Raw genomic sequence first — 23,110 nt, 5'->3', positions numbered from 1 at the left:
GGGGGGTCGGGAGAGGTGCAAAGATTGTGGGCAGGCGCTGGAAGGCAGAAACCCCAGCCTGGACAGCTTGTTTTTGCTGGGTCATTCAGCAGGCACTTATTGAGCTGCTCTCCGTGCCAGTGAAATTGCCCCCAGCTGGCTGTTCTCAGCTCACAACGCTATCTCAACGAATTCTAAATCTTCAAGGGAAAACAAGATATGGGCAAGGCAAACTGGAGGAGCAAACTAGCACAAGGTGGCCTGCCCTTGCTGACGCAGAGGTGTCCAGCAAGCAGAATACCTCACCACCTAGGAAATCAGAGAAGAGGGAAGTGTGTTCTAGCTGAGCACTGGAGGATGGTCAGAATTGGATAAAAGTTCCTCTTGGCAGAGAGGCCCCAAGGTTAGGGTGATGAAAGCAGCAAAGACTTGGGGGGAGAGAGGAGGAAATAGTTTATTTTGCCTGGGAAATAATGGTGCCAAACATAGCAATAATAACAGTGATAATTGCTGAGTGTTCTATATGCCAGGCACTGGGCCGAGCAACTTAACATGCACGTGCATATTTATTCCTTACTACCACCCTGGTTTCCAGATGAGAAGCTGAGACTAGAAAGGGACAGAGCTAGGCGCTTGGGCTAGTCAATTGACTTCCAACCCTGAGCTTTTAGTCACTGCTCTTTATGTGGGGTCCATGAAGACAGTATTCGTCTAGGGGTACCTTAAGGTCCCTGTGTTTCAAGCTAAGGAGTCTGGACTTTATTTAGGAAGCCAAAAAGATAGGTGTAAAATATTTTTAAGCAGGAAAATTTTGTGACTAGGCTGTGCTTTTTTCAAGATGAGTCTGGTGTCGTCAGGAGGTTAGGGTAAAGTTGGGAGAACTCAGGGCAGGGAGACGTGAGTAGGGGGCTAATGAAATATTTCAGGTTTCTGAATTAAGGTATGGCTGTGGAGACAGGAGACTGGGAGGCAAGATGGAGTTAGAATGGGGAGACTGGTGGGCAGTGAGAGAACAGAGGTAAGGGGAGGAGGAGTTGGGGGAGCTTGAGGTGCCTAGATCAATGGGGGTGTCATTTACCAGATGTTAGGGGGTGGCAGTGGTGGTCTAGAAACAGATTTGGGAAGAGCTAGGATAGGTGCCTGCTGAGGTTGATGTGTGGTTAGTGGGGGTCCGCATGTGAAGAGAAGATGGTTTTGAGAAGGGCTGGCATTGAGGAGGCTGGAAGGAAAACGCAGGCAGCCAGCAGTCTCGGGCAGGTAGCTTGGGAGAGGTGTGAGCCACCTTTGAGGAGGGGATAGGCAGCAGGTCACAAGCTACAGGTGATTCAGGTAGAGCTCCTTGGGTCTCTGAGCAGCTCCAGGAGCCTAGGGGATGGAAGCAGTGTTGCAGGGTGCTGGGGAGGGGGAGTGGCTCCCTCCACATTTGCTGGGGAAAGGAAGGGAAGGAAAAGCAAGTGGCTCCAGAGAGTGACAAGAGCCAGAGGCGGAGGCCTGGAGGGGGAAATAGCAAACAGAGACTTGTTCAGAAACATTTGGGTAGAAGAGGGAGAGATTAAAGTGTAGACAGAGAGCAAGGAGGGTGCCGAGTCTCAGGGGAGGGGAATATCAGGAATATAGAGCCAACCAGACAGGGAGAAGATCACTTCTTCCCCCATCACAGGCAGGAAGGACCCAGGGTGGCTGAATCTAGAGATTGGGGTGAAGGTGGGTGTGAGGGGGCCGGCAACAGTGCATCTGAGGGCACTCACTTCAGATGGCCTGGATCTAAGTAAAACAGGTAGAAGGTCTGGGGGCATGCAAGGGCCAGGGCCCAGTAGAGTTAGGAACTTTAGCAGAGAGCAGTGAGGGCTTAGAGCAGCCACTGGGTTAGGGTGAGTGAACAAAGGATGGGCAGGAGATGGCAGCAGGGAGAGAGAGGAAGCCCAGGTGGCCTTTGGTTTTCTTTCGGTGTTGGGACAAGGGAGTAACAGCAGGAGGGTCTGGGCTCTGGAGTCCAGGTTGGGTTCTGAAGCTGGGTGGGGATGGCCTGGGAGAAGAACGGGTTCCGTGGCCCCCAATTCCGGCATCAGCGTCTGGTTGATTTACTGGCCATCAGCCTCAGCGTGTACTTCTGTTCCAGGCCTATTTGCATTCCATGTGTATCATCCACCGGGATCTGAACTCACACAACTGCCTCATCAAACTGGTATGTCCCACGGCTATGGGTCTCCCCCTAGGGCCAGCCCTCCTGGCTTCCTTGTCACAAAGGAGACTGACTGTCTCCTCTTGCTTTAGACCAGAGGTGTCTCCTAGGGCTCCTATCCTGCCCTTCCTGCTGCCTTCGATGCCCTCCTCTCTCTTCCGGGGGTTCTCAGACACCTGCAGACACAGTTCCAAATCGTTTGGTTGAAAGGGACTTCAGAAGTTCCTTAACTGTATGTAGAGCCCTGTCACTTTTCCTGGTTTTGCCCCATGGTGGTCCTGCAAAGCAGCTCACTGCAGACCCCATGTTATAACTGTGGCACCAAAGCCTCAGCCTAAGGCCACAGAGCTAGTAAATTACAGTGACCGGTTTGGGGCCAGCACTCTCCCACTGGCCCATCAGCTCTGGTTGTTAGAGTTATTCCTCCTGTTGACTTGCCATCTGGCTTCCTGGGTGTCCACTAACTGGCCCTGGCTCTGCCCTCTGGACCGACACCAAATAATCTTAATCCCTTTTCCACATGACTGCTCTGTAGCTATTTGAAGAGCTTATCTCCCAAGTTCCCTCCCTGACTGCCTCCACCTTGTCCTTTTCTGTCTTATCCTGGTTCTAGCCATGGCCTTAAATCTTTTTGGGAAAAAAGCAGGATGGGGAAAAAAACAAAATAAAAGAAAGCCCCTGTCCTGCCTCTGAGTTCCACTCTCTAGGTCCCGGAGCCTTACCCCTCCAGGCTCTTCTACAGATACCCCCACATCTGGGGAATCGGCTGTGTGCACAAATGAGACTGTTAGAACCTTGGCCGCCAGAGAGCTCCAGCTCTGCCTCTCCTTGGCTACAGACCTTTCCTACCCTTCTCAATGGCTTCTCTTGGGAATGTCCCCACCAAGCCCTGACCTGGCCCTTGTCCTACCAGGACAAGACCGTGGTGGTGGCAGACTTTGGGCTGTCACGGCTCATAGTCGAGGAGAGGAAAAGGCCCCCAGTGGAGAAGGCCACCACCAAGAAACGTACCTTGCGCAAGAACGACCGTAAGAAGCGCTACACGGTGGTGGGAAACCCCTACTGGATGGCCCCTGAGATGCTGAACGGTGAGTTCTGATGCCCTGAGGGGACGTGCCGTGCCCCCAGAGGGGAGTGGGGGCCCACATCTCGCAGCAGAGCCCTGGGAGCTCCAAGGGAGGCCTGTGAAGTTTAAGGCCAGGTACCCAGAGCTGAGAGCTGGATCTTTTTTGTCCTTTGCCAGACCAGGCCTCATAAGCTCCTTCCTCCCTGAGCTGCGAGCTGGTCAGTGTCCCATCCAAGGCCTAGGGCGAGATCTGACTGTGGCTTTTGTGTCCCAAGGGTAGCTGAGAGCTCAGGCTATTTATTGCCCAAACTTGCAGCCTTTTCTTCTCTCTCCACGCTGAGAACTGATGTGTGGTGCCCCCTTGTGGATAATGCTAAAACCAGCCAGAGATGCTGGCTGGGGTTCTTGAAATGCACAGGGTTGTGAGGCCTCAGAAATGGAGGGGTTTTTGGAGTCTGAGGCCCAGAGAAGTTCAGTGGTTTGCCCAGGAGCATACAGCTAGCTAATGGCGGAGTCCACTTCTCTTCCATTTCATCCTGGGCAGTGTTGTTTGATAAGATCTCTCCAAGGCAGCCCACCCCAAGGGCTAAGGAGAGGTAATTTTCAGATGGCGCCTTTTCTGGGCAGCCTTTGGGGCATCCTCACAGAACGTATTATATTCTAGCCCTGGTTCTTGGGTGTGGCCTGGCTTGACCCTAGACTTAGTACAGAGCAGTTAAGGGACCAAACCTAACAGCCTGCTGTCCTGTGTTCCCCAAGGAAAGAGCTACGATGAGACAGTGGATGTCTTCTCTTTTGGGATCGTTCTCTGCGAGGTGAGCTCCGGCGTGGAGGCCAGGCCTGAGGCAGCAGGCCTAACAGCTGTGTTCTGCCTCAGGACTGGGGCTTCTCCTCCTAAAGATGAGTAGCTTGCCATAGGATCAACACAAGGGTAGCGTTGTACAGTTTATCATACATCTCTTGACACGTGCGAGTCTCGTTGGTCCCCTGGGAAGGATTGGGCAGGTTTTTTCAGGTGAGGAAACTGAGGCTCAGAAAGGGCCAGTGGCCTGCTCTTAGTGACATGGCCAATAAGGCACAGGTGAGACTCGGAACTCCACCAGGAAAGGCACGAGGTTGTTCCTGTGGCTGTCTGTCTAGCACTGGGCCAGATGCAGCCTTTCCCTCTGTTCCCCTTCCACAAGCCCTAGTGGCGCCCCCACCTCCGCCTGACAAGTGGAAGCAGGCACTCCAGGAGGCCTGTCTAGCACAGTGCTAGGCGCTGTGGGGTACAGGATGAGTAGTCTCGGAGAGATTCCTGCCCTTAGGAGCTTCGCTCAGTCTTCTCTCGAAGCACTCACCCAACCACATGCATTCCAAGGCTACTGTAATTCCTACAAAGTGATGAGTGTAGAGGAGACAAGGGACAGTTGGAATAATGGAGGAAGTGTTTTTAAAATTTTTCTTTAATAGAGATCAACTGAGCATCTACTGTGTACAAAGCACTAGGCTGTCGCCAAAGGGCTTCAGACATGAATCAGACCCAGCACTTCACAGAGCCTGAACTCTGGCAGGGGACACAGACGCAAGGGAACACAGCAGGGCAGGGTGGGAAGTGTGGAAGCTGCCCCTCCAGATGCCAATTTGAGACATTGTGCTTCCGCCGCAGCGAGGCCTCCTCTAAACCCTCCTCGGTAACCAGACTCTCTCAGTCGAGAGACAAGTCTGGATCAGCAAGATTTGGAGAGATGGGGGTGGGGGCAGCTCTCTAACCTCAGTCTTTACCTCCCTCTTCTTCTCATCCTTCCTGTCCACACACCAACATCCCTCTTTCCTACCATGTGGCTGCACCCTCCATAATCCATTCCTGACCAGCCAACTTGTCATTTGCAGATCATTGGGCAGGTGTATGCAGATCCTGATTGCCTGCCCCGAACACTGGACTTTGGCCTCAACGTGAAGCTTTTCTGGGAGAAGTTTGTCCCCACAGACTGCCCCCCAGCCTTCTTCCCCCTGGCTGCCATCTGCTGCAAACTGGAGCCTGAGAGCAGGTTGGTACCCCACCCCTTTCCCCCAGCTCACACAGCTCTGGGATACTGGCCCTAGCCTTCAGCCTTTCTGAGCTCTTCCCAGGCACGGGGCTGGCAAAAGCGTTGAGCTCAAAGAGGGGCTGTCAACCACTGAAGCCACCTGACAACTCTGACATGCCAGGTAGGGGAGGGAGATGAGGGCGTAGTAGCAAGTGACCTGGATATCACAGGCTGGATATAAACACAGCCATTAAAAAAATTTAACAGAAGAAAATTCACCCAAACTATACCATTCTAACAGAATAAATGTCTTCATGTTTCCATATTCCCCGTCCGTGTCCAAACACACATTTTTTATATCATTAAATAATCTCAAATAGAGAAAAGTTTTATATTTTGCCCTGCATTTTCCTTGTTGCTGCCCAATTTTCCTGTTTATCATTTTTGTTGACTACCTGAAATTTCAATTAAGAAGCTGTCTGAACATATAATATACATAATGTAGATGTTCAGGTTTTTCCAGTTTCTCTTTGCAGTTGATATTACTACAGTGGGCATCTTTATGCATTTAGTTAATTTTCTCCTTTAAAGAAATCTTTTAAAAATTACTTTTATTCTTCTCAGGTTATCACTTTCATTATTACCAAAGTTATCCTGGGTCTTTTCAAGTTTGTGCATCAGAAAACTAGAATCTTGTGCTTTTTCTCCTGCTATCAAAAATCGTGTTTCTTTTAAAAAAACAAATTTAAGCGTTACCAAAATATATAGCACAGGATGTATATGTCTTCCATAATTTCCTAACCAATGCACCCTTCAGCACTCTCCTCACTCCTCAACTCCACCCCACCAAGAAAAGCAGTTGGCACATAGCCTTTATTTTAAAATGATTTCTGATGGTCCACTTCACAGCTGGGACTTGCTAGTGCGAGGCTCTAGATCTTGTTCCTTCATGGACCAAAGGACCACACTTCTTCAGTAACGCCAGATGAAGAGCACGAGGAGAAAACAAGAAGCTACACAATATTTGTTAGCTAATATCCCTTCTCAGTCACTCTCAATGTTTGTCTTTAATTCATTCAAAAAATACTTAGTGAGTGCTTACCATATGCTCAATACTGTTCTTAGCACCTGGGGTACAGCAGTGAACAACACAAAGGTGCCCGCCCTACTGGAACTCACATTTTAACGAAGAGAGATGATAAACAGTACGTATAATAAACTAAGTATTAGAAAGTGACGAGTGCTATGGAAAAACGAGTCAAGCTGAGTAAAGAGGATTGTGTAGGGTGCAAGTTGCAATTTTAAATATGGTGGTCAGAGTAGGTCTCACCGAGAAGGTGACAAGATACTTAAACAAAAACGTGGAGGAGGCAGAGGAGTAATTCTGAGATGCCTTAGGATTCCAGGGCAGCTGAGCTATTTCCACAGCACGAGGAGCCCAGTGTTTGCTTTCTCTGGGGAGAGCTGCTGAGTCTATGAAATGCCCCTTCCTGGGCAGATGCATTGATGTGGAAACAGTCTCAGGACTGGAAAGGATCTTTAAGGCACTTAGTCCAATCCCACCTTTGATGATTGCATTTTCTCCAAGACATGTGAGGGGCTTTTTTTCTCCTGGACTTTCTTTTTTGAAGCTACTCCCTGGAGTTAGGCCAGCCTTCTCACAGTGTTATCTCTAATCTTTGCAGCAGCAGTAACATTATATCATCCCCATTTCCCATGGAGGCACAACAAGGTTAAGGGGCTTGCCCGAGCCCATACAATTAGGATGTGGTTGAGCCACAGGCCTACCTGCCTTTCACACCACCCCATAGCCGTGCCCATATCTCACCTGCCCCTAACTCACCCCTTGTCTTTCCAGACCGGCGTTCTCAAAACTGGAGGACTCCTTTGAGGCCCTCTCCCTGTACCTTGGAGAGCTGGGCATCCCACTGCCTGCAGAGCTGGAGGAGCTGGACCACACTGTGAGCATGCAGTATGGCCTGACCCGGGACTCACCCCCCTAACCCCTGCCCAGCCCCCTGCAGGGGGGCGTTCTACAGCCAGCATTGCCCCCTCTGCGCCCCATTCCTGCTGTGGGCAGGGCCGTCCGGGCTTCCTGTGGATTGGCAGCTTGTTTAGAAGCAGAACAAGCCATCCCTACTACCTCCCCAGGAGGCGAGCGGGTGCAGCACCAGGGAAACACATCTCCACAGGTTTGGGGCCTGGCTACTGTCTGTAAATCCAACACTCGCCTGAAAGCTGTGAAGAAGAAAAAGCCTGGCCCTGGGCCAGGAGGAGTCTTACTTGTGACCACTCGGGAACTCCCTGGCAGTGGGATTCTGGGACGCTCTTGCTTACACTAATCAGCGTGATCTGGACCTGCTGGGCAGGATGCCAGGGCGAACCTGCCTGGGGCTCTGAAGTTTCTGGTCCAGCTGGGTACAGGAGGACTTCAAGTGAGACTGTGGACAAGAGAAAGCCTGGTGGCCAGGCGGCACTCCAAGGATGTGAAACGACAGTGGTGCTACGCCCCTTCCACTTCGTGTCCTGCCTTCCCTTGGGGCAGGGATTGAGGGAGTAGGTTTTGAAGAGTCTCTTAGTCAGTTTGTGGTGGAACTGACCAGGAGTCAGGGGAAGGGCTGGTTTCTGTTCACCTCCCAGGTGCAGGGGCCATATCAGTGTGAGGGGAAGCCTCCACCTCGTGTTCTGCTGGAGACTGACTGAGAACTTCTGGGCCTTCCTTTCTGCCTGCAACAAGCAGTCACCCACAAGTGCAGGAATGGCTGGGGGCGAGAAAGAAAGAGGGCCCTGACCTCTAGAGAGGCCATATCCTGGCTGCTGTCACTCATACCTGGTGGGCACCTCAGTCAGAAGCCCAAGACATTTTGCCTAGGGCTAGATGGGTTCTGGAGGACTGTGTGGCTTGTCACAGGCCCAGTGTATGAGGCGGGGGAGTGGCAATCTCAGCAATCTCTTAGCCTTGTCCTTGTGGCAGCCACTGCTCACCCTTCACCATGCTGGTCCAGGCAGCACCTTGGGCAGGAAGAGGTGGTGGCAGAGTCCTAAAGCTGAGATGCCGGGGAAGACAGCTCCCTGCGCTGGGCTCTCTGGCTTCTACCTCCCTTGTTGGCTGGTCCAGCTCACTAGCTCCTGGCTGCCACCTCCTGAGCCACAGCCATGGGCACTGAAGAGCCCTGGGGGCACCCTCCACCTTGGCTTCCAGAGCTCTAGGGACTGTTGAACACAACTAGATTTGCCTCTCCCTAAGTGTCTGTGAGCTTGCACCATATTTAACAAGTTGGGAATGGGTTTGGGATATTACTTTAATGTGTGGTGGTTGTTTGGAGGGGGTGAGGCGGGGCGGGGCGGGGGGAGTGATCCAAGAGAGTGGTTGCTGTTAATACTATCTTGTTATATCTGTTGGGTGATATGTGAAATACTGTACATAGACCTGATAAGTTGTGGGATTAGATGTCATCTCTGACCAGAGTTTACTTGCTGTATAGACCATACTTAGGTGTGGAGTGTGCAAGCTTGTATAGGGTTGAGCCCTGGGCTCCCAGCAGCAGCAAGGTCCGTATTGTGTGGCTGGTTGTGCCTCGGCTGTCCCCAGCAAACGTGGGAGTGGTGGGCCCACGCTGGGCCATTGAGCAGACCAAATAAATTAAGCAGTTAACTTAACTGATGATACTGAGAGTGAAAAAGTGACTTGGGGCCTGGCTCAGGGAAATCCGTGTGGAGGTTTTGCTGGCCTGTCTGCCAGGAAGTGCAAGGCCTCCCCTGCTCCCTTCTAGAGGAACACTGCTGGGCACTTTCAGGCCCAGGTCACACGACTCCCCACAGCAGGGAATTCTTATGCTCCCGAATCCTAATCCCCTCTCTTTATGTGGACACCAACCTGCTCCAGAGAACATGTACATCCCCCCTGAGGCAGCCCAGTCCTTGGAGAGGGCTGACTGACTCCCACCTGCTGGCCAAGTCATTCCTTCAGGGCCCTACACTCCCACCCTCTAATATACATACACTCCTATAGCCTGGATATCCTGGAGTCCTCTCCTCAGGGCCGGGTCCACCTTCATAATGGGAAGCAATGAATACAAATGACCACACCCCTTGTGTTTCCCCACAAGTGCTTGAGAGGAGACGACCTGTTTCTTCTTGCTTCTGTATATAGAGGATATTGTGGACGGATGACCCATGGGGCAGGATGATGCTATCTGGCTAGTGGGATTCTGGGCACAATATAAATCCACATACCCAAAAGTGGTTTCTCCCAAAGCTTGAGGAGTCCAACTTAAGGGCAGAATCTGGTTACTGGGAAACTGACGCTCCAGGGTGCTCCTTGCTTATAGAACTATAAAGCAATGTCTGGACATGGGCAGAGGTCACTCTGGGGATTCCTAGAGGCTGAAAACCTGTTGCTGAAACCCACTGGTAAAAGTCCAACAAACACTCCTATTGGTAGCTTCTTGAGCCCTAGGAGTCACCCCCACAGGGACCTTCCTCAGCCCAAGGACCCATCCCCCTCTGCACACCCATCCCTCCACTGGCTGCCGTAGCTCCATCACCCACCATCCCTGTCTCCAGCCCCTGCCAAGGGCTGCATGGATGTTCCTTTAACTACCTCCAGCTCTGAAAGAATGCTGACGTGGAGAGGATTTGCAGCGACCAATATCCCTTTGGGTTGCCCGCACACCCACCTTTCCTGCAGCTTCAGCCTGAAAGATTCCTGGTGATGACAGAACACAGAGGCGCAGTTACCAACCATTCAACTGTTGCCACCTCCCAGTTAGAGCTGCAGAGTGAATGAGAAAGCCAGAGCTCACCACACAGTGTTGACAAGGTAACTCAAGACTTCCCAACTTAGGAGAGAAGTGTCCTGGTACCCTACAAAAAATTGGCAATACGGAGTCTTTTTTTTTTTTAATTTATTTATATAAGTGAAATGGCAGAGCAATTTCCTGCACTTCATACACAGGTGTCAGAATGAGGTATATAAAACACGTATACAGAGAAATACTTTTATAAAAAAGTAGAAACCAGTAATACTCTCTTCTTCAGCATCACTAACACCAAGGGACCCCCTGAGGCCTAGGTCCCCTCAGCAGACGACTCCTAGGAACAGCCTACTGAAGAGAATGGGCCCTACCAACCCCCCTCTCCACGTGGGGCAGTGGAAGGGCTCTGGGAAGGAAGCTCTGTGGATAGAGTACTGCTAAGGCTTCCAAGTGTGACATCAGGGCTTGGAGGCCCTGCTGAGGCGCTGGCACAATCCAGCACAGTGCTGTGGAGAAATGTTCCTCCTCTTGGCTATGCCGGTAGCTTGCCCTGACCTTGGGGCGTCACTTCCCCCCTCTGGGCCACTTTGTCCAAAAGGCTTGAGGAACCCTAAGGTCCCTTCCAATGGTTCTATGATTGTTTTACAAGTTAGGGGTTGTGACCCCTAGCCCCACTGCCCCACAGGAAGGTGCTGGCCTGGAGGCCACAGGGCCACCTGCAAACTCATACCACAGCAGAGGCAAGCCTGAAGGACTTCATTACCTTGCCTCTGAGCATAGTTTCCAGGTCACCCTCTCAGAAGCAGCTCACAAGACCCCACAGTGTAATTCCCGTAGGTTAGCTGGCTGTTGTCTTACCCCTGCAAAATGAAGAGGTCACTGTCTACCCTGAGGGGAGAGAGACGAGGGCACCCCAGGTCCACCTCAGGTCCTGTGGCCTAAGGCAGTCATGGATCCTTCTCTACCCTCCTCCTAAGTGGAATGTTCAGTGCAATTCTTCCCTTCCTTTCCTCTCCAGACAGGAAGAGTCCCTGGGCCTGGGCCCAGGCCCGGCCCACGGTTGTCAAGGCACATCACTGCCAGCAAGCTGGAGCACACCCAGCAGCCCCCAGCCTAGATCCTGTTCTCAACCCACAGTTTTGACTTTTGTACAAACTCATTTCCGGTTCTCAGAGGTCAGTAGGGAGTTCCATCCCAAATATTTAAAAAACTAAATATATTTTTTAATGCTGCCTCTCGACCTGCTTGACCTGGACTATGAATAACAGTGTGTGCCCACAGAGAACAAACAGAAAGGCAGAGACTGAGGCCATCTTGGATAATAAAGCACAGAGGAGCTGGGGGAGCTCCCTGTTCATCCCTGGTTCAGTTCTGGGGCACGGGTGATGTTTGGAAACCTTTGTCAGCAGCACTGCTGTGGGGGCGGCCACTGTCTCCATCCACGGGCGAAATCCTGCTCCAAGGGATCGAGAAGGCGTATTGGTAGGACCCTACCCAGCTTCGCCCTCAGCCCACAGCGCCTCCTGCTTCTGTCTTAGGATTCACCAAAACAAAAAAGTGAGGGGAGGGTTTTAACCACAACAAAAGTGTAGACCTCCCAGCTGTAGGAGGGTAGGCCAAACTGCACCAGTGTCTGCATGGGCTCCTGCCCACTGTGAGGGGCTCAGGCCCCAGGAGTGCCTGCTTGGCCCATGAGGGGGGCACTGCCCTCCTGAAGGTCAACTGGAGTCTGGTTGGTGTGGACCACAACAGTCTTCTCATCCACGATCTCACAGGTGGGGTTGGTGAAGGCAGACAGGGGCAGGGTAATTCGCTGCATCTCCCTCTCACACACCTTCTGTTCATGCTGCTCTCTCAGGTCCTTCCCCCTGGAGAACAAAAGGGAAGCATTCAGGCTGTGCTTCTTGTGTGGCTTTGCTCATTAGACAGCATCTCTGAGGCCCGAGCAGGGGCAAGCCATGGTCACAGCAAATCAGTGGCTGATGTACTAGATTTGTACCCTGCCAGACTGCCTTAACTCAACAAAGAGCTCCCACACCTCTGGTCTCTGCTTCCTCATCTGTAAAATGGGGACGACAGTAGTATGAAACTCACACGGCTGCAATGGGGCTCACTGAAGACAGTGTAGAGAGGAAAGAGAGTCTTAAAGCAAGATGCAGTTTTGTTCTTTCAGCCCAGGGCTCCAAGAGACTCAGAGAACTATCCTGGCCCTAACCCATAAAGTCAGAAAACTGGTTTGACCATCTTGTTCTGAGACAGTCATCTTATCCTGAAGTCCCACAAGGTGTGAGCCCCGACTGGAATCAGGGACCATCCCCACCCAACGCAGGGGGCTAAAACGATTCTGATGGCTGCTCAGGTCAATGGGAAATGATGAGACAATGACGGTCAGACCCCTCAGAGTTTTCACAGGCCTTTGAATTCTCATGGTGCTCATGACTCAGTGAGGCCATCGTGTTGCCCTATTTTACTCAAGTGGAGTGCTCACTCCATGCTGAGAACTTTATGTACATTATCTGACTTCATTCTCAGCTGAACCCTAAGAATTAGATCTCATTCATTTTATAGATGAAGAAATAACCCAGAGAAGTTAAGGAACTCTCCAATGACATGGTAGGCTCAAATCCAAGTCTGCTGGACTCTGGCTGGTACTCAGAGAAGTTCTGATCTGATCAAGGTCACCCCAAAGAAATGGTGGGGCAGGGACTCAAACCCAGTCTTCTGGCTGCACATGTAGATCCCTTTCCACTGCACCAGGTCACCCCAATTGCAGGCCAAAGGGTTGGGTGAGTGCCCAGCACACTGCACACTAGAACCAGGACCTAGGTCAGCATCCTCTGAAGCCAGCAACTAGACACATGGACTCAGCTGTTGGAGGAAATCTTCCTGGAAGGAGCCCATCCCAAAGAGGCCTTGACGCAGGCAGCTGATGGATGACTTGGTGAAACAACACAGGCCTGCTTCAGACCTCCTCAGGGAGATGGCTGAGATCAGACAGATTACACATCCATCACAATGTCAGGTACAATGACCAGAGTTTCCAGAGACAACAATATTGAGAAAACAGCAGGGGCTGGAGGGGAAGGAGTTTGCACGGGTGCCTCAGAACTGTCTTTAAATCAACCACTTCTCTTTACTTCTGTTCCAGTATCAGCTCAGCCTTAGCTGTGTGACACTTGGCAAAACACTTAGCCTTGCTGAGCCTTGGTTTCCTCATCGCTGAAAGAGGGATAATATCTGCCTCAAAATAAGATAATGGGGGCCGGCCCGGTGGTGCAGTGGTTAAGTGCACACGTTCTGCTTTGGCGGCCTGGGGTTCACTGGTTCGGATCCCGGGTACAGACATGGCACCGCTTGTCAAGCCATGCTGTGGCAGGCGTCCCACATATAAAGTAGAGGAAGATGGGCATGGATTTTGGCTCAGGGCTAATCTTCCTCAAAAAATAAATAAGATAATGAATGTGAAAGCATTTTGAGAACAGTGAGACTGCTGTAAAACCCATAAGTGGTTATTATGATTTGCCCTGAGTATGACTTGACTCACCAAGCAATGTTATCTTAATTTGGCTTCCCAAGCAAACTCTCCTACTGGCCAGCTAAGGCAGGTATTGCTGATATGACCTGAGCAACTCCCCTCCTCTCTGGGCCTTAATTTCAACATCTGTAAAACAAGGAGTTGAACCTGATCATCTCTGCGGCCCCTAACATTCTGTAAGATCCCTTGCATGAGATGTTCTCTGATTCCCCGCTTGCCACTGTAAGGTCACAGAGGGCAAAGTCATGAGCTCATCTCCTTGAGTCACCTTGGGTGACTGAGTTTCTGAATGTGCAAGCCTCAGGCTCTTGCCCCATCCTTCTCCTTAGCCTCTGTACTGGACACCACCAACTCCCGCAGCAGAATAACTCCCAGAGCACCCAGAGGGGAAATGGAGGGACGTGGGGAGAAGGTCATCTGGACCAAGTGCATCCACACTCAGCTTGAGATTCACTTTACCGTTGGGCACTGCTCATCAGTTACAGTACTGCCACATGGAAGGAAACACCCACCTCCAAAATAAAACAAAAAGCCAGATTCTTCCAGGTTGCCCAGGTAGAGAGAAACTTGGAAGGTCTTGGTTTAATTTTATCAAGGGAGCCCCCAAGCCAGCAGAAGACCAAAAGGCACTTTACAAAAGATGTAGTTTGCAAGTGTGTTTGCTAAGGCCTGAATTTCACGATCTAAGGGGCTGGAGGAACAGGGAAAGTGGGAACTCATACTTCCTGAGTACCTACTAAGCTGCCAGGAAATGGCCTTCCCATTACCCAGGATGAGAAGAACTAATTGTGTACCTACTGGATGCCATGCACTTTATATGCATACCCTCTTCATTTAATATCCACACCAACTTTGCAACATAATGTCATCCTCATTTTATAGATAAAGAAACTGAGGCTTTAGAGACTGAGTCCAAAGCCCTGCTCTCCTCAGCTACCTCCTTTACCAGGCATCTGGCTGTGGCCAGCTGAGTTGTTGATAATGGCCAGGCTGCTTCATACACAAGTCTTTAGGGGGAAAAAAATCAATTGTATTGGGGCAGGGCAGGGCTGGAAGAACAGCCAAGGGTAAAGGAAGCGGGTGCTAGGACTCATCCGGATTACAGTCTCATCCATTTGGAAGCCTCAAAACACACCCAATCTCACGTGCCTCATGTTAATGGTGCCTATGAGTCCCAGAGACGCAGCGGCTGCCTCCAGCTCCCTCCAAGACCTGCGAGAGGCCACTAGGCCTGCTGCACTGACCATCATGCAGCTCAGCCCCTTCCCCCTGGGGAGGGGCAGGGGGGCAGCTGGGCCGTGGTCTGGCAGCCAAGAGAGAACAAAAGGCTTATTCACTGACTCAGCTCCTCTCCTAAGGGGGCGGGAGTGGTGTTGACTTACAGTTTTTCCCTTGCCTTTTTATCAGAAAATAGGCACTCCCTCAGGAGCTAGCACAGACATTGTGCTGAGGGTAGGGACAGGGAGCTGCCCAGTCACCGACTGGCCTTCTGAACCTCGTGACCTAGACAACCAGGACGAAGACCAGCCAGGCTGAGCCCTCACTCACCCCCACCTGCTGCTCTTCCTCCCCAGAGAGGAAGCCTGGTGCCTGCCCGCCCTTCCCAGCCAGAAGAAAGCTCCATCCCATTAGCCTCATGGCCTTGGCAGAGTTCAAGGCTTGCAGTAAGTCTATCCCTGGCTGCTCCACGGCCAGAATCAGGAGCTGGGCTGGCCAGAGACAGCAGGTGTGGACGGAGCTGCTGCCTGCCTCTGACATCCTCTTCAGGGGTGATGGAGGCACTGCAGATCTCCTTCAGGCAACAGAGGTTTCGTCCAATTATTACTTAACTGAGCCACTGCTATTTTCCCAGTCAGAAGCAGTGCTGTGCCACACTGCTGCTCGGGGAAAGCTCCTCAGGGCAGCTAAGGTTATGAACACCAACTGGATGCCCAAACTACACCGTCTAATTTCATCCTCACAACAAACCTACATGCTCTCTATCAGGATCTCTGTTTCAGAGATGGGAAGGCAGACGCAGAGAGGTTAAATCATTTGTTCAAGGAAATAGACGAGCTGGGATTTGAACCCAGAATGCCTGCAGCCACCAGCAGGCAATATTGTCTTTTCAGGAAATATCAGAGCTGGGAGGATCATCATATCTAACTCCCTGCCCTTACGCTATTTTACAGATGAGGAAAACAGAGAAAGGAAATGATTTGTCCAGGGTTGCGCCCAGAATCGGTGCCAATTCCAAAACTAGATCCTGGTTCTTTTGACTTCTAAAGCCAGCTATTTTTTTGAAAGGTTCTATTTTTCCTACTATCCTTTGCAATTCAAAGCAAACTTGCATGAAGCTACTGGGCCTCACTGGACTTCTGGGAAATATTGATAATCCTTAGACACACCTTATTAGCTGTGTAGCTTGGACATGGCACTTAACTCCTGTAGGTCTCAGCTCCTCACTGTACAATGGTGTCAAAGTGTTCCTTCTAGTGTGGTCATGAGGCTTGGGCGAGATCATCAGGGAAATGCATTCAATAGGGCCTTACTTACTAAAAAAGCATGCAATAAATGTTTGCTGCTCTTGTGATTACTTTACCCAATTGGTGTTCTACTATTTACATTTAATACTTATGAAAATCTTGGGTAGATGGGTATGGATATGTGTGGAGGGGGGATATATCCCCATTTAAAAGACAACAAACCAAGGTTCAGAGGCTGGCAGAACCTACACTCAACAGCTCTTTCTAGACATTCTGTTCTCTGACTCTGGGGAGAGATGGCAGCTGAGAGCTTGTCTCTAGCTCACATGCGGTTTCCTGTTGTGCAGTCTGTTCTCAGAGCACTTTTGCTGAGGAACGGGGTGGTCCGGTGGTTGGTGACGGGGAGTCTGGTGACTGGGTGCCCTGCCCTGAGCTTACAGGAAAGTCAATTCTAGTCCTCAGGGCAGTCCCGTGACAACCTTAGAGGAGCAAATCTAGCAGAAAAAGGCCTGGCTTCTTCACTGGGCATGAGACCTGAGCTCAGAATTAACATTTAGTCAGTTCAAGCACCTGGAGGCCTGGAAACTGTCACAAGACTGGAGGAGAGCCAAACGCTATCCAGTGGCTGAGGAAGGAGGAAATATTTCAAGGGCTAAACTCAGCTAACATGGTTTGCTTCTGACTATGAAGTACAGGCCAGGACCACCACATCATTTCCTCTAACTCCTTAAAATGAACAAGCAGGTGTCCTGGACTTGCCATGTCAACTATCCCACTGGGGCAACAACCTCAGACAAGGAATCAGGAGACCTTATCAGGTCAATACTTCCCCTCTCTGAACCTCTGCTTCCTGCATCATAGGAAATCAGGGAAGGAACAGGGCTCGGAGAGCACTAGTACAGTACCCATATTTTACAGAAAGGAAAAACATTATTGCTTACTGACCACTTACTATGTGCTACACAGTGAGTGAAGCAGTCACATGCTTTAGCTACAGCAATGCTCTGGAGTAGAAATAGAAGCAACCTGCCCAAGTCACACAGATAGCTAGTTAGTGGCAGGGTTAAGACTTGGCTCCACCAAATGCTAGGTATGTGACCTCCGGCAAGGCACATGTCCTCTCTTGCCTCAGTTTCCTAATCTGTAAACTGGGGATAATAATAGCATTTACCTCATAAGGGTGACTAGGAGAACTGAGTTAAAGCATGCAAATTGCTTGAAGCAGTGTCTGGCATGTGGTAAATGTTCGCTAGTGCTGTAATTATTATTACTCTTACCCAACACTTCCCCTTTCTCATCTGTAAAATAAGAAGGTTGACTACTTCACCTCTAAGCACACCCTCAGTTTATGCACACCCTCAGTTTATTTAATGCTGGGTGTTCCACTGGGAACGTGGGCTCAGACGTGGCCCTCACCACTGGAAAATGCAGGCCACCATGTCACTTCTTTTACAGGAAGCCTTTTCAGACCATAGAAAAGAAATATCACAGACACTCAGGGCTGGAAGAATGATTTTGCCTAAGAATGGCAAATAATTTTCCCAGAGTCAGCCAGTACTGTAAAAATGAACGTGACTCTGGCTTCTCGTCGTGCACCCATCACTGACTCTGACAGCCTTTTCCACACGGTATCCCAGAGGGCCTCTCAAAATAAGCATCTTTCCTCCTGCCGTCCCAACCACAGGGCACGTCCTTGAGCTTCCCAGGTAGCCTCTTTGGCTTTCTCACATGTGGCAAACAGGCTCTCTGTCCTCCAACTCACTTTTTCGCTCCTGTCCTAGAGGAGATTCCACTGCCTATGGCTCAGGAAATTCAAAGCTGCAAAAAGAGTGGCTGGTAACCTTTTCTAGTAGCAGAATTTTGTAATTCACAGAAAGAATTCAGCCTCTGGGTCCCCTGCAATGAGTGCCCAGCTTGATTTCTGCAGTGCCACTCACTTCCATGCCAGACACAGTCGATTAGACAGCAGGGAATTTGGTTTACAAAAGAGCTGGGTTTGAATCCAGGTTCTGTCATTCCCAGGCAGTGCGACCTTGGGCAAATCGCTTCACCTCTCTGATAAAGGTTTCCTCATCTGCGAAATGGGGAACAAGAACCCCTACCTCACAAGACTTTTGGGTTAGGAGTGAAGGCACCAAAGGAAAGGGTGTGTCCAAGGTCACCTAGTAAAGGCTGGAAACCAAGTCTCTACATTTTGAGCTGACTTTTCTCTTTCAACACCTCACTTCCTTTTTTGGGGGTAAGAATGCCACAAAGGAGTCTGATTTGACTGTGTACCTTCCTCCCCTCCTCTAAAGAGAGCACAAAAGAGAAGCTACTGACCTCTTGTAGGTGTAGCCCAAGACAATGCCAGCTCCAATGATAATGATAATCACCATCATGGCAACGCCCAGCACATAGCCTGCCAAGGACAGGACACAGGTTCCATTAGCCTCACCCCAGACAATCAGCAAATGACATTGCTTGACGAATCCCACAAGGACAGGGGTGGGGCAGACATACCCAGGGTTCCTAGGTCCTTTTTCTCCTTGGAGTTCACCCGCACCCGCTGGCTGATCCCAATCACTGGCTGCACGGCCGCCGCCTCACTCTGGGCAGGCAGGGCGTTGGCAGGAGCGAACACCTCATCTTCGCCTGGCACTTCAGATGCCTCCTCCGTTTCTGCTGTGGAGGCTGGCAAGGCCTGGGAAGCGGTCTCTGGAGGTGAGGTGGGAAATAGCTCTCATCAGAGAGTGGCCTGAGGGAATTCCACAGCTGAACCTTGCCAGAGTGTTGAGGAAGATGAAGGATGTCCACCTTAGAATGCTCCCCACACACAACACTGAAATCAAACCCTGCCCCAGGGACAAGACCAGGCCTGAGAGGGCTGCTCCATTGCTGGGACAAGGCAAATGTGAGGGCAACGCCATGAGAAAGGGCCTCTCCTGACTCCCTTGTCTTCATCTGTCTAAATCCTTGCCACCTTCCAAGGCCCAGCTCAGTCGCCATCTTCTCCAGAGGGTCCCTCTCTACGCCAGGAAGACAATCTATGACTCCTCTGAGCAGCTCACATTTATTGAGCCCGTGCTTTGTGCCAATCCCTATGTTATATGCTTTACACATCCCATTCAATCCTAGAGAATTGTCTTGCTGCCTCGGGAGCAACAAACCTGCGCTCTGGCGTCTAAGAAACTTGGATTGAAACCTGGACCCCGCCCCTGCCTTTGGTAGAGCGCGGAACTTCCCTAAGGCTCAGCTCCCCCAAACAGCTGCTTCCCAGGGAGGCTGTGAGCAGCGCACCTAGCACGCATTAGATCCTCCACAAACGGTCGGTAAAAGCTGAAGGGCTCGCTAACGGCCTCGGGCCCGGAGCGCGAGTCCCTGGTGCTCCCACACGCGGCGTGACGAGCCGGGAGCGCGCGGCCGAGGGGCGGGGCCTCGCTCCCACGGTTGTTTACGAGGCGCTCGGGGAGGATGAGCTCACTCCGAGCGGCGAAGCGGCCAATGGGCTTCGGGCCCCACGGCCTGGAGACAGCCTTGGCCAATCGGGCGGCGCGGGGGCGGGGCGGGGCAGGCCGGCGGCCGCACGTGCGCAGCGGGGGTAACGGCCACTCCCAGGCAGCGCCGGCCTCAGGGGGTCCCGGGGGTCCCGGGCGGGTACCTGGGCAGCGCAGGTCCTCGCAAGGCCGCTTCTTGGGAGCGCTGGCCTCGCCGCTGACGTAGCACCAGGGCCCGTCGGGGTCGTTGTCCGGGTTCCGGCAGTAGCTGTGGTTGCCGGCGCCTGGAGAGGAGAGAGGGCAAGATGGGCCGGGGCCGCGGCCGCCGCCCGCCCGCCCGCCGCCAGGGGCGGACACTCACCTGACCCAGGAATCAACGCCAGGCCGCTCTGCGCGTCCAGCCAGTTGAGGCAGCGGAGGCCCGGCGCGGGGGAGGGCTGGTCCGCCCGGTACAGGTGGCCGTGGTCCCAGAAGCAGCCTGTGGGGCAGACTGAGTGGCAGGCGGCGAACGAAGGCGCCACGCGCGGCGGGCAGGGGAGCCCCGGCCCACCCTGGCCGTGTCCCTGCCCGGCTAGGGCACCCGGGGCCCTACACTGTCCTCACGTGGAAAACCTCGCCTGCCTCGAAGGGTTGTTGTGAGCCCCATAAGAGAAAGCAGCCGCCGGTGCCTGGTCCCCAGTCAGCGCTCAGAGAACGTTAGCTTGTTTTTTTGTAAGCCAAAAAGTACTGCACAAGTGTCAGGGGTTGTTACTCTGGAACTCGTGGCCGCTTTGGAGGAAGGTGCGGGAGAGGCCTGGGTTCGGGTCCCTTTGTGGAGATGGTGGGAATTTGGAGTCAGTGGGCGGCCAGAACTGAAATTCATCCCCGTGTTGTGTGTAATTCCATGTTACATAAACTCTGGGGTTCCCCTCTCCCCGGATACGGCCACACTTCCGCAGGCAACACTCCTTCCCAAGAGACTTCTACAAAAACCTTGATTCAGTCAGGCACAAGAAAGCCTCAAACGGAGGGAAGCTGCTCTCATCGCTGCCTGGATGTGACTCCCAGCTCCCACTCCCCTCAGCAGGAGAACCCCAGGAAGAGGCTGGGGAAGGAGGGCCTGTGCCCTGGCCGCATGGGTGCAAAGCCTCTGAAAGGAACAGGACTTAGGTAGGGAGTAGGGGAGATGAACCCCCGAGCTCCATCCACTCATGAGCCACAGGCTAGCAAAAGGAAGGAGAAAGTGGCTACTTGCCTTTGTTTTTAATGACAAGGATGGAGCTGCAAGCCCCTGGCAGGGAAAGGAAGAAAAAATTTTAAAAAAAGCTTTCATGGGACAACAGAAACTGGCTAAAAGCTTCGCTTCCTGTCATCTTCCTGTCTATCCTGGCCATGCTTGGGAAATAGGGAGCTTTACCCTTTCTGCTTCATTAAGTTGCTGCAGAAAGGAAAGATTGTTATCTCACCTCCAGATCCATAGGCTTTTGCTAGGAGCATGTTGCTGATGAAGAATGTTTGCACCCAGGCCAACAGCATCCTCACCTCCTTCGTCTTGCAGGTGATCAATAAAGCGTCCAACCGGGGTCCCCTTGGCGGTGGCTCTGCCTCCCGGCCCCAGCCTTGCAGTCAGACCTGCCCTTGTTATGCTCTTCTGGTAAACAGCCTCTCTTTAGAACTGGGAGCTTCCCAGCTAGCTTGCTGCAGCGAGGTGTTTTTCAGCTGAAAGGCGCCCCCTGGGTCCTAAGCCTCCTATGCCATGCAAGATCACTAACCCTGAGCCAAGAGAGGAACTCAGCCAAGTGAAGAGAGGCAGAGAAGTTCAGGTTGTGCTTAGCAGCAGATCAGTTTGAGACCTGCACTGGCTGCATCCCCAGGGCTTTTCCTCTCTTCTGTTTCCATTTGTGTGAGTACAGAAAGAGTAATTTTGTCAAGAGGCAGCGTTGAGGGGAGGGAGTCTTGGAATTATACTGACTAAAGCAGAACAGTTTATAGAGGATGTGCTAGCTAAAAAAGGAGGAGGGACTCAAGACCACATGGGAGGCACAAATAAGAGTATCCAGGTGGAAGTAATCTTTGTACTCATTCTCGAAAAAGGGCCTTTGTGGTTTATACATGTTTATGAACACCGACTTGATTTTTTTTTAAAACAGTGTAACTTTGCTAAGGTCAGATCAGTCACATTCGTTTTCTTATATTTGGGGTTTGGGGTGTCATACGTAATAAGAATACAGAAGGGGTCTCTTTAGTTGAAAACACATGTGCAAACATTGGGGCATTTGCTCAGCTATATTTTTTGATAATCTGTCCTTTCTACTAGCCCTGAATTCATATAGAGAACATTAAGTAAAATGTTTGCTGTTTTTCCCCCCACCCTGTGGGAAATCCATTTGCAGTGATTTATATCCATCATTAAACCTCACCACATCCATATGACTTAGGCCTTTTGGAGTTGGGCAGAAGGGCCCTCTTCCTGTTTGGCTGACAGTTCAAGTTCCCAGGCAGCCTCAGTAAACTGAAAGATAGAGCCGACTGATTCGCCAAGACTACCTTGTGACTCAGGCACGTCTCAAAATAGAAATGGGAGACTGTTTGGATCAGAGGACTTGGGTCTTGCAGGCAGTAATTTAGGGAGGAGAAGAAAAAAAAGTTTACTCAATAAGTTTCAAAAGTTTTATCAAGGAAGAAAGCTGATGTCAGTGCAACTAATCTGAAGTGAATTTCAATTCACTACCATCGGATGTCAGACATGGAAAGAACAGAGAGAAATTTAGTTCACTCTTTGGAGAAGTTTACTTACGGTATTTGATCCCTTCAGTCCATTTAATAAGACCTTTTGCTTTGTTTTTGCAGTCTCTCTCCTGTATCCCCAGACAAGCTCCTGATCCTCTGACACCTGATGTGGTCTACACTGGGAATCACACCACAGACTCTGTAAATTGACTCACACACACGTATCCACACAGATATGCCAAAATTGTAGAACTTAACAATTCCAACGTACTATTCAGGGGTCTTTTTAGCTCTTATTAATTTTACGAACTTTTTGAGAACCTACTACATGCTAGATATAGTTGTAGATACTGAGAATACATCTATAAACAAAATATTTGAAGTCTCTACCCTCATGGAGCTTATATTCTAGTTGGGAAAGACAAATTATATGATATAAAATGTCAGATGGTCTTACATGTTGTGAAAAAAAGCGAAACAGTGTAGGGAGAGAGAGCGTTGGGGTGGTATTTCACTTGCTAAAGAAAGCTTACGCTATTTTCAGGGAACCAGTAGAACATTTCTGTAGGCAAAGGCTGAAGAGGAAGAGTTCTTGGCACAATTTTCCTTGTGGGTCCTAAATATTCTTGCACCGCTGTAAGAGAGATGATGTGTATTTTGTTTCATTACATAAAATATATGGGCTTGGGGCCGGCCCCGTGGCCGAGTGGTTAAGTTCGCACGCACCACTTCGGCGGCTCAGGGTTTCACCGGTTTGGATCCTGGGCGCGGACCTAGTAGCCTCATCAAGCCATGCTGAGGCGCGTCCCATGTACCACAGCTAGAAGGACCCTCAGCTAAAATATATACAACTACGTACTGGGGGGCTTTGGGGAGAAGAAGGAAAAATAAAAAATCTTAAAAAAAAAATATATATATATATATATAGGCTT

The 23,110-nt window shown here is 51.0% G+C and overlaps 2 protein-coding genes across 6 annotated transcripts in view; one reads left to right on the top strand and one right to left on the bottom strand.

Annotated features, from left to right (window-relative positions):
- LIMK2 (LIM domain kinase 2) overlaps positions 1 to 8,896 on the top strand; it is a 54,938-nt gene extending 46,042 nt beyond the window's left edge. For all 4 annotated transcript variants that reach the window (XM_070628487.1, XM_008542181.2, XM_008542183.2 and 1 more), the window contains 5 exons: positions 2,099 to 2,164; positions 3,075 to 3,249; positions 3,987 to 4,042; positions 5,100 to 5,257; positions 7,095 to 8,896. In XM_070628487.1, the coding sequence (XP_070484588.1) occupies positions 2,099 to 2,164; positions 3,075 to 3,249; positions 3,987 to 4,042; positions 5,100 to 5,257; positions 7,095 to 7,239 (600 nt within the window). In that variant the 3' untranslated portion in view covers positions 7,240 to 8,896. The remainder of the gene's footprint in view (positions 1 to 2,098; positions 2,165 to 3,074; positions 3,250 to 3,986; positions 4,043 to 5,099; positions 5,258 to 7,094) is intronic.
- A 2,298-nt stretch (positions 8,897 to 11,194) lies between these two features.
- PIK3IP1 (phosphoinositide-3-kinase interacting protein 1) lies at positions 11,195 to 21,406 on the bottom strand. 2 transcript variants are annotated; one of them, XR_011542247.1, is made up of 6 exons: positions 20,915 to 21,176; positions 19,831 to 19,947; positions 19,273 to 19,753; positions 18,496 to 18,690; positions 18,316 to 18,394; positions 11,195 to 11,861 (listed from the first exon to the last, which is right to left on the bottom strand). XR_011542247.1 is itself a non-coding variant. In XM_008542184.2 (6 exons), exons 1-6 carry the CDS (start codon positions 20,982 to 20,984, stop codon positions 11,657 to 11,659), a joined length of 786 nt encoding a protein of 261 aa, XP_008540406.1. In that variant the 5' UTR covers positions 20,985 to 21,406; the 3' UTR covers positions 11,195 to 11,656. The 2 variants fall into 2 exon arrangements, 1 of the variants encoding a protein (XP_008540406.1); XM_008542184.2 differs by having other exon boundaries at positions 19,634 to 19,753; positions 20,915 to 21,406.
- Between the last annotated feature and the right edge of the window lie 1,704 nt (positions 21,407 to 23,110).

The sequence above is a fragment of the Equus przewalskii genome, chromosome 7, assembly GCF_037783145.1.
Source record: "Equus przewalskii isolate Varuska chromosome 7, EquPr2, whole genome shotgun sequence".
Classification (NCBI taxonomy): domain Eukaryota; kingdom Metazoa; phylum Chordata; class Mammalia; order Perissodactyla; family Equidae; genus Equus; species Equus przewalskii.
Note: the sequence above shows the minus strand (reverse complement) of the source record. Positions and strands in the feature narration are given on the sequence as shown.

Coding starts and splice junctions, on each gene's coding strand:
- PIK3IP1 (XM_008542184.2), bottom strand. CDS start 20,984: ATGCTGTTGGCCTGGGTGCAAACATTCTTCATCAGCAACATGCTCCTA. Junction 18,691..19,633: donor CGAGGACCTGCGCTGCCCAG/GTACCCGCCCGG, acceptor CCTCACCTCCAG/AGACCGCTTCCCAGGCCTTG. Junction 18,395..18,495: donor AAAGGACCTAGGAACCCTGG/GTATGTCTGCCC, acceptor TGTCCTTGGCAG/GCTATGTGCTGGGCGTTGCC.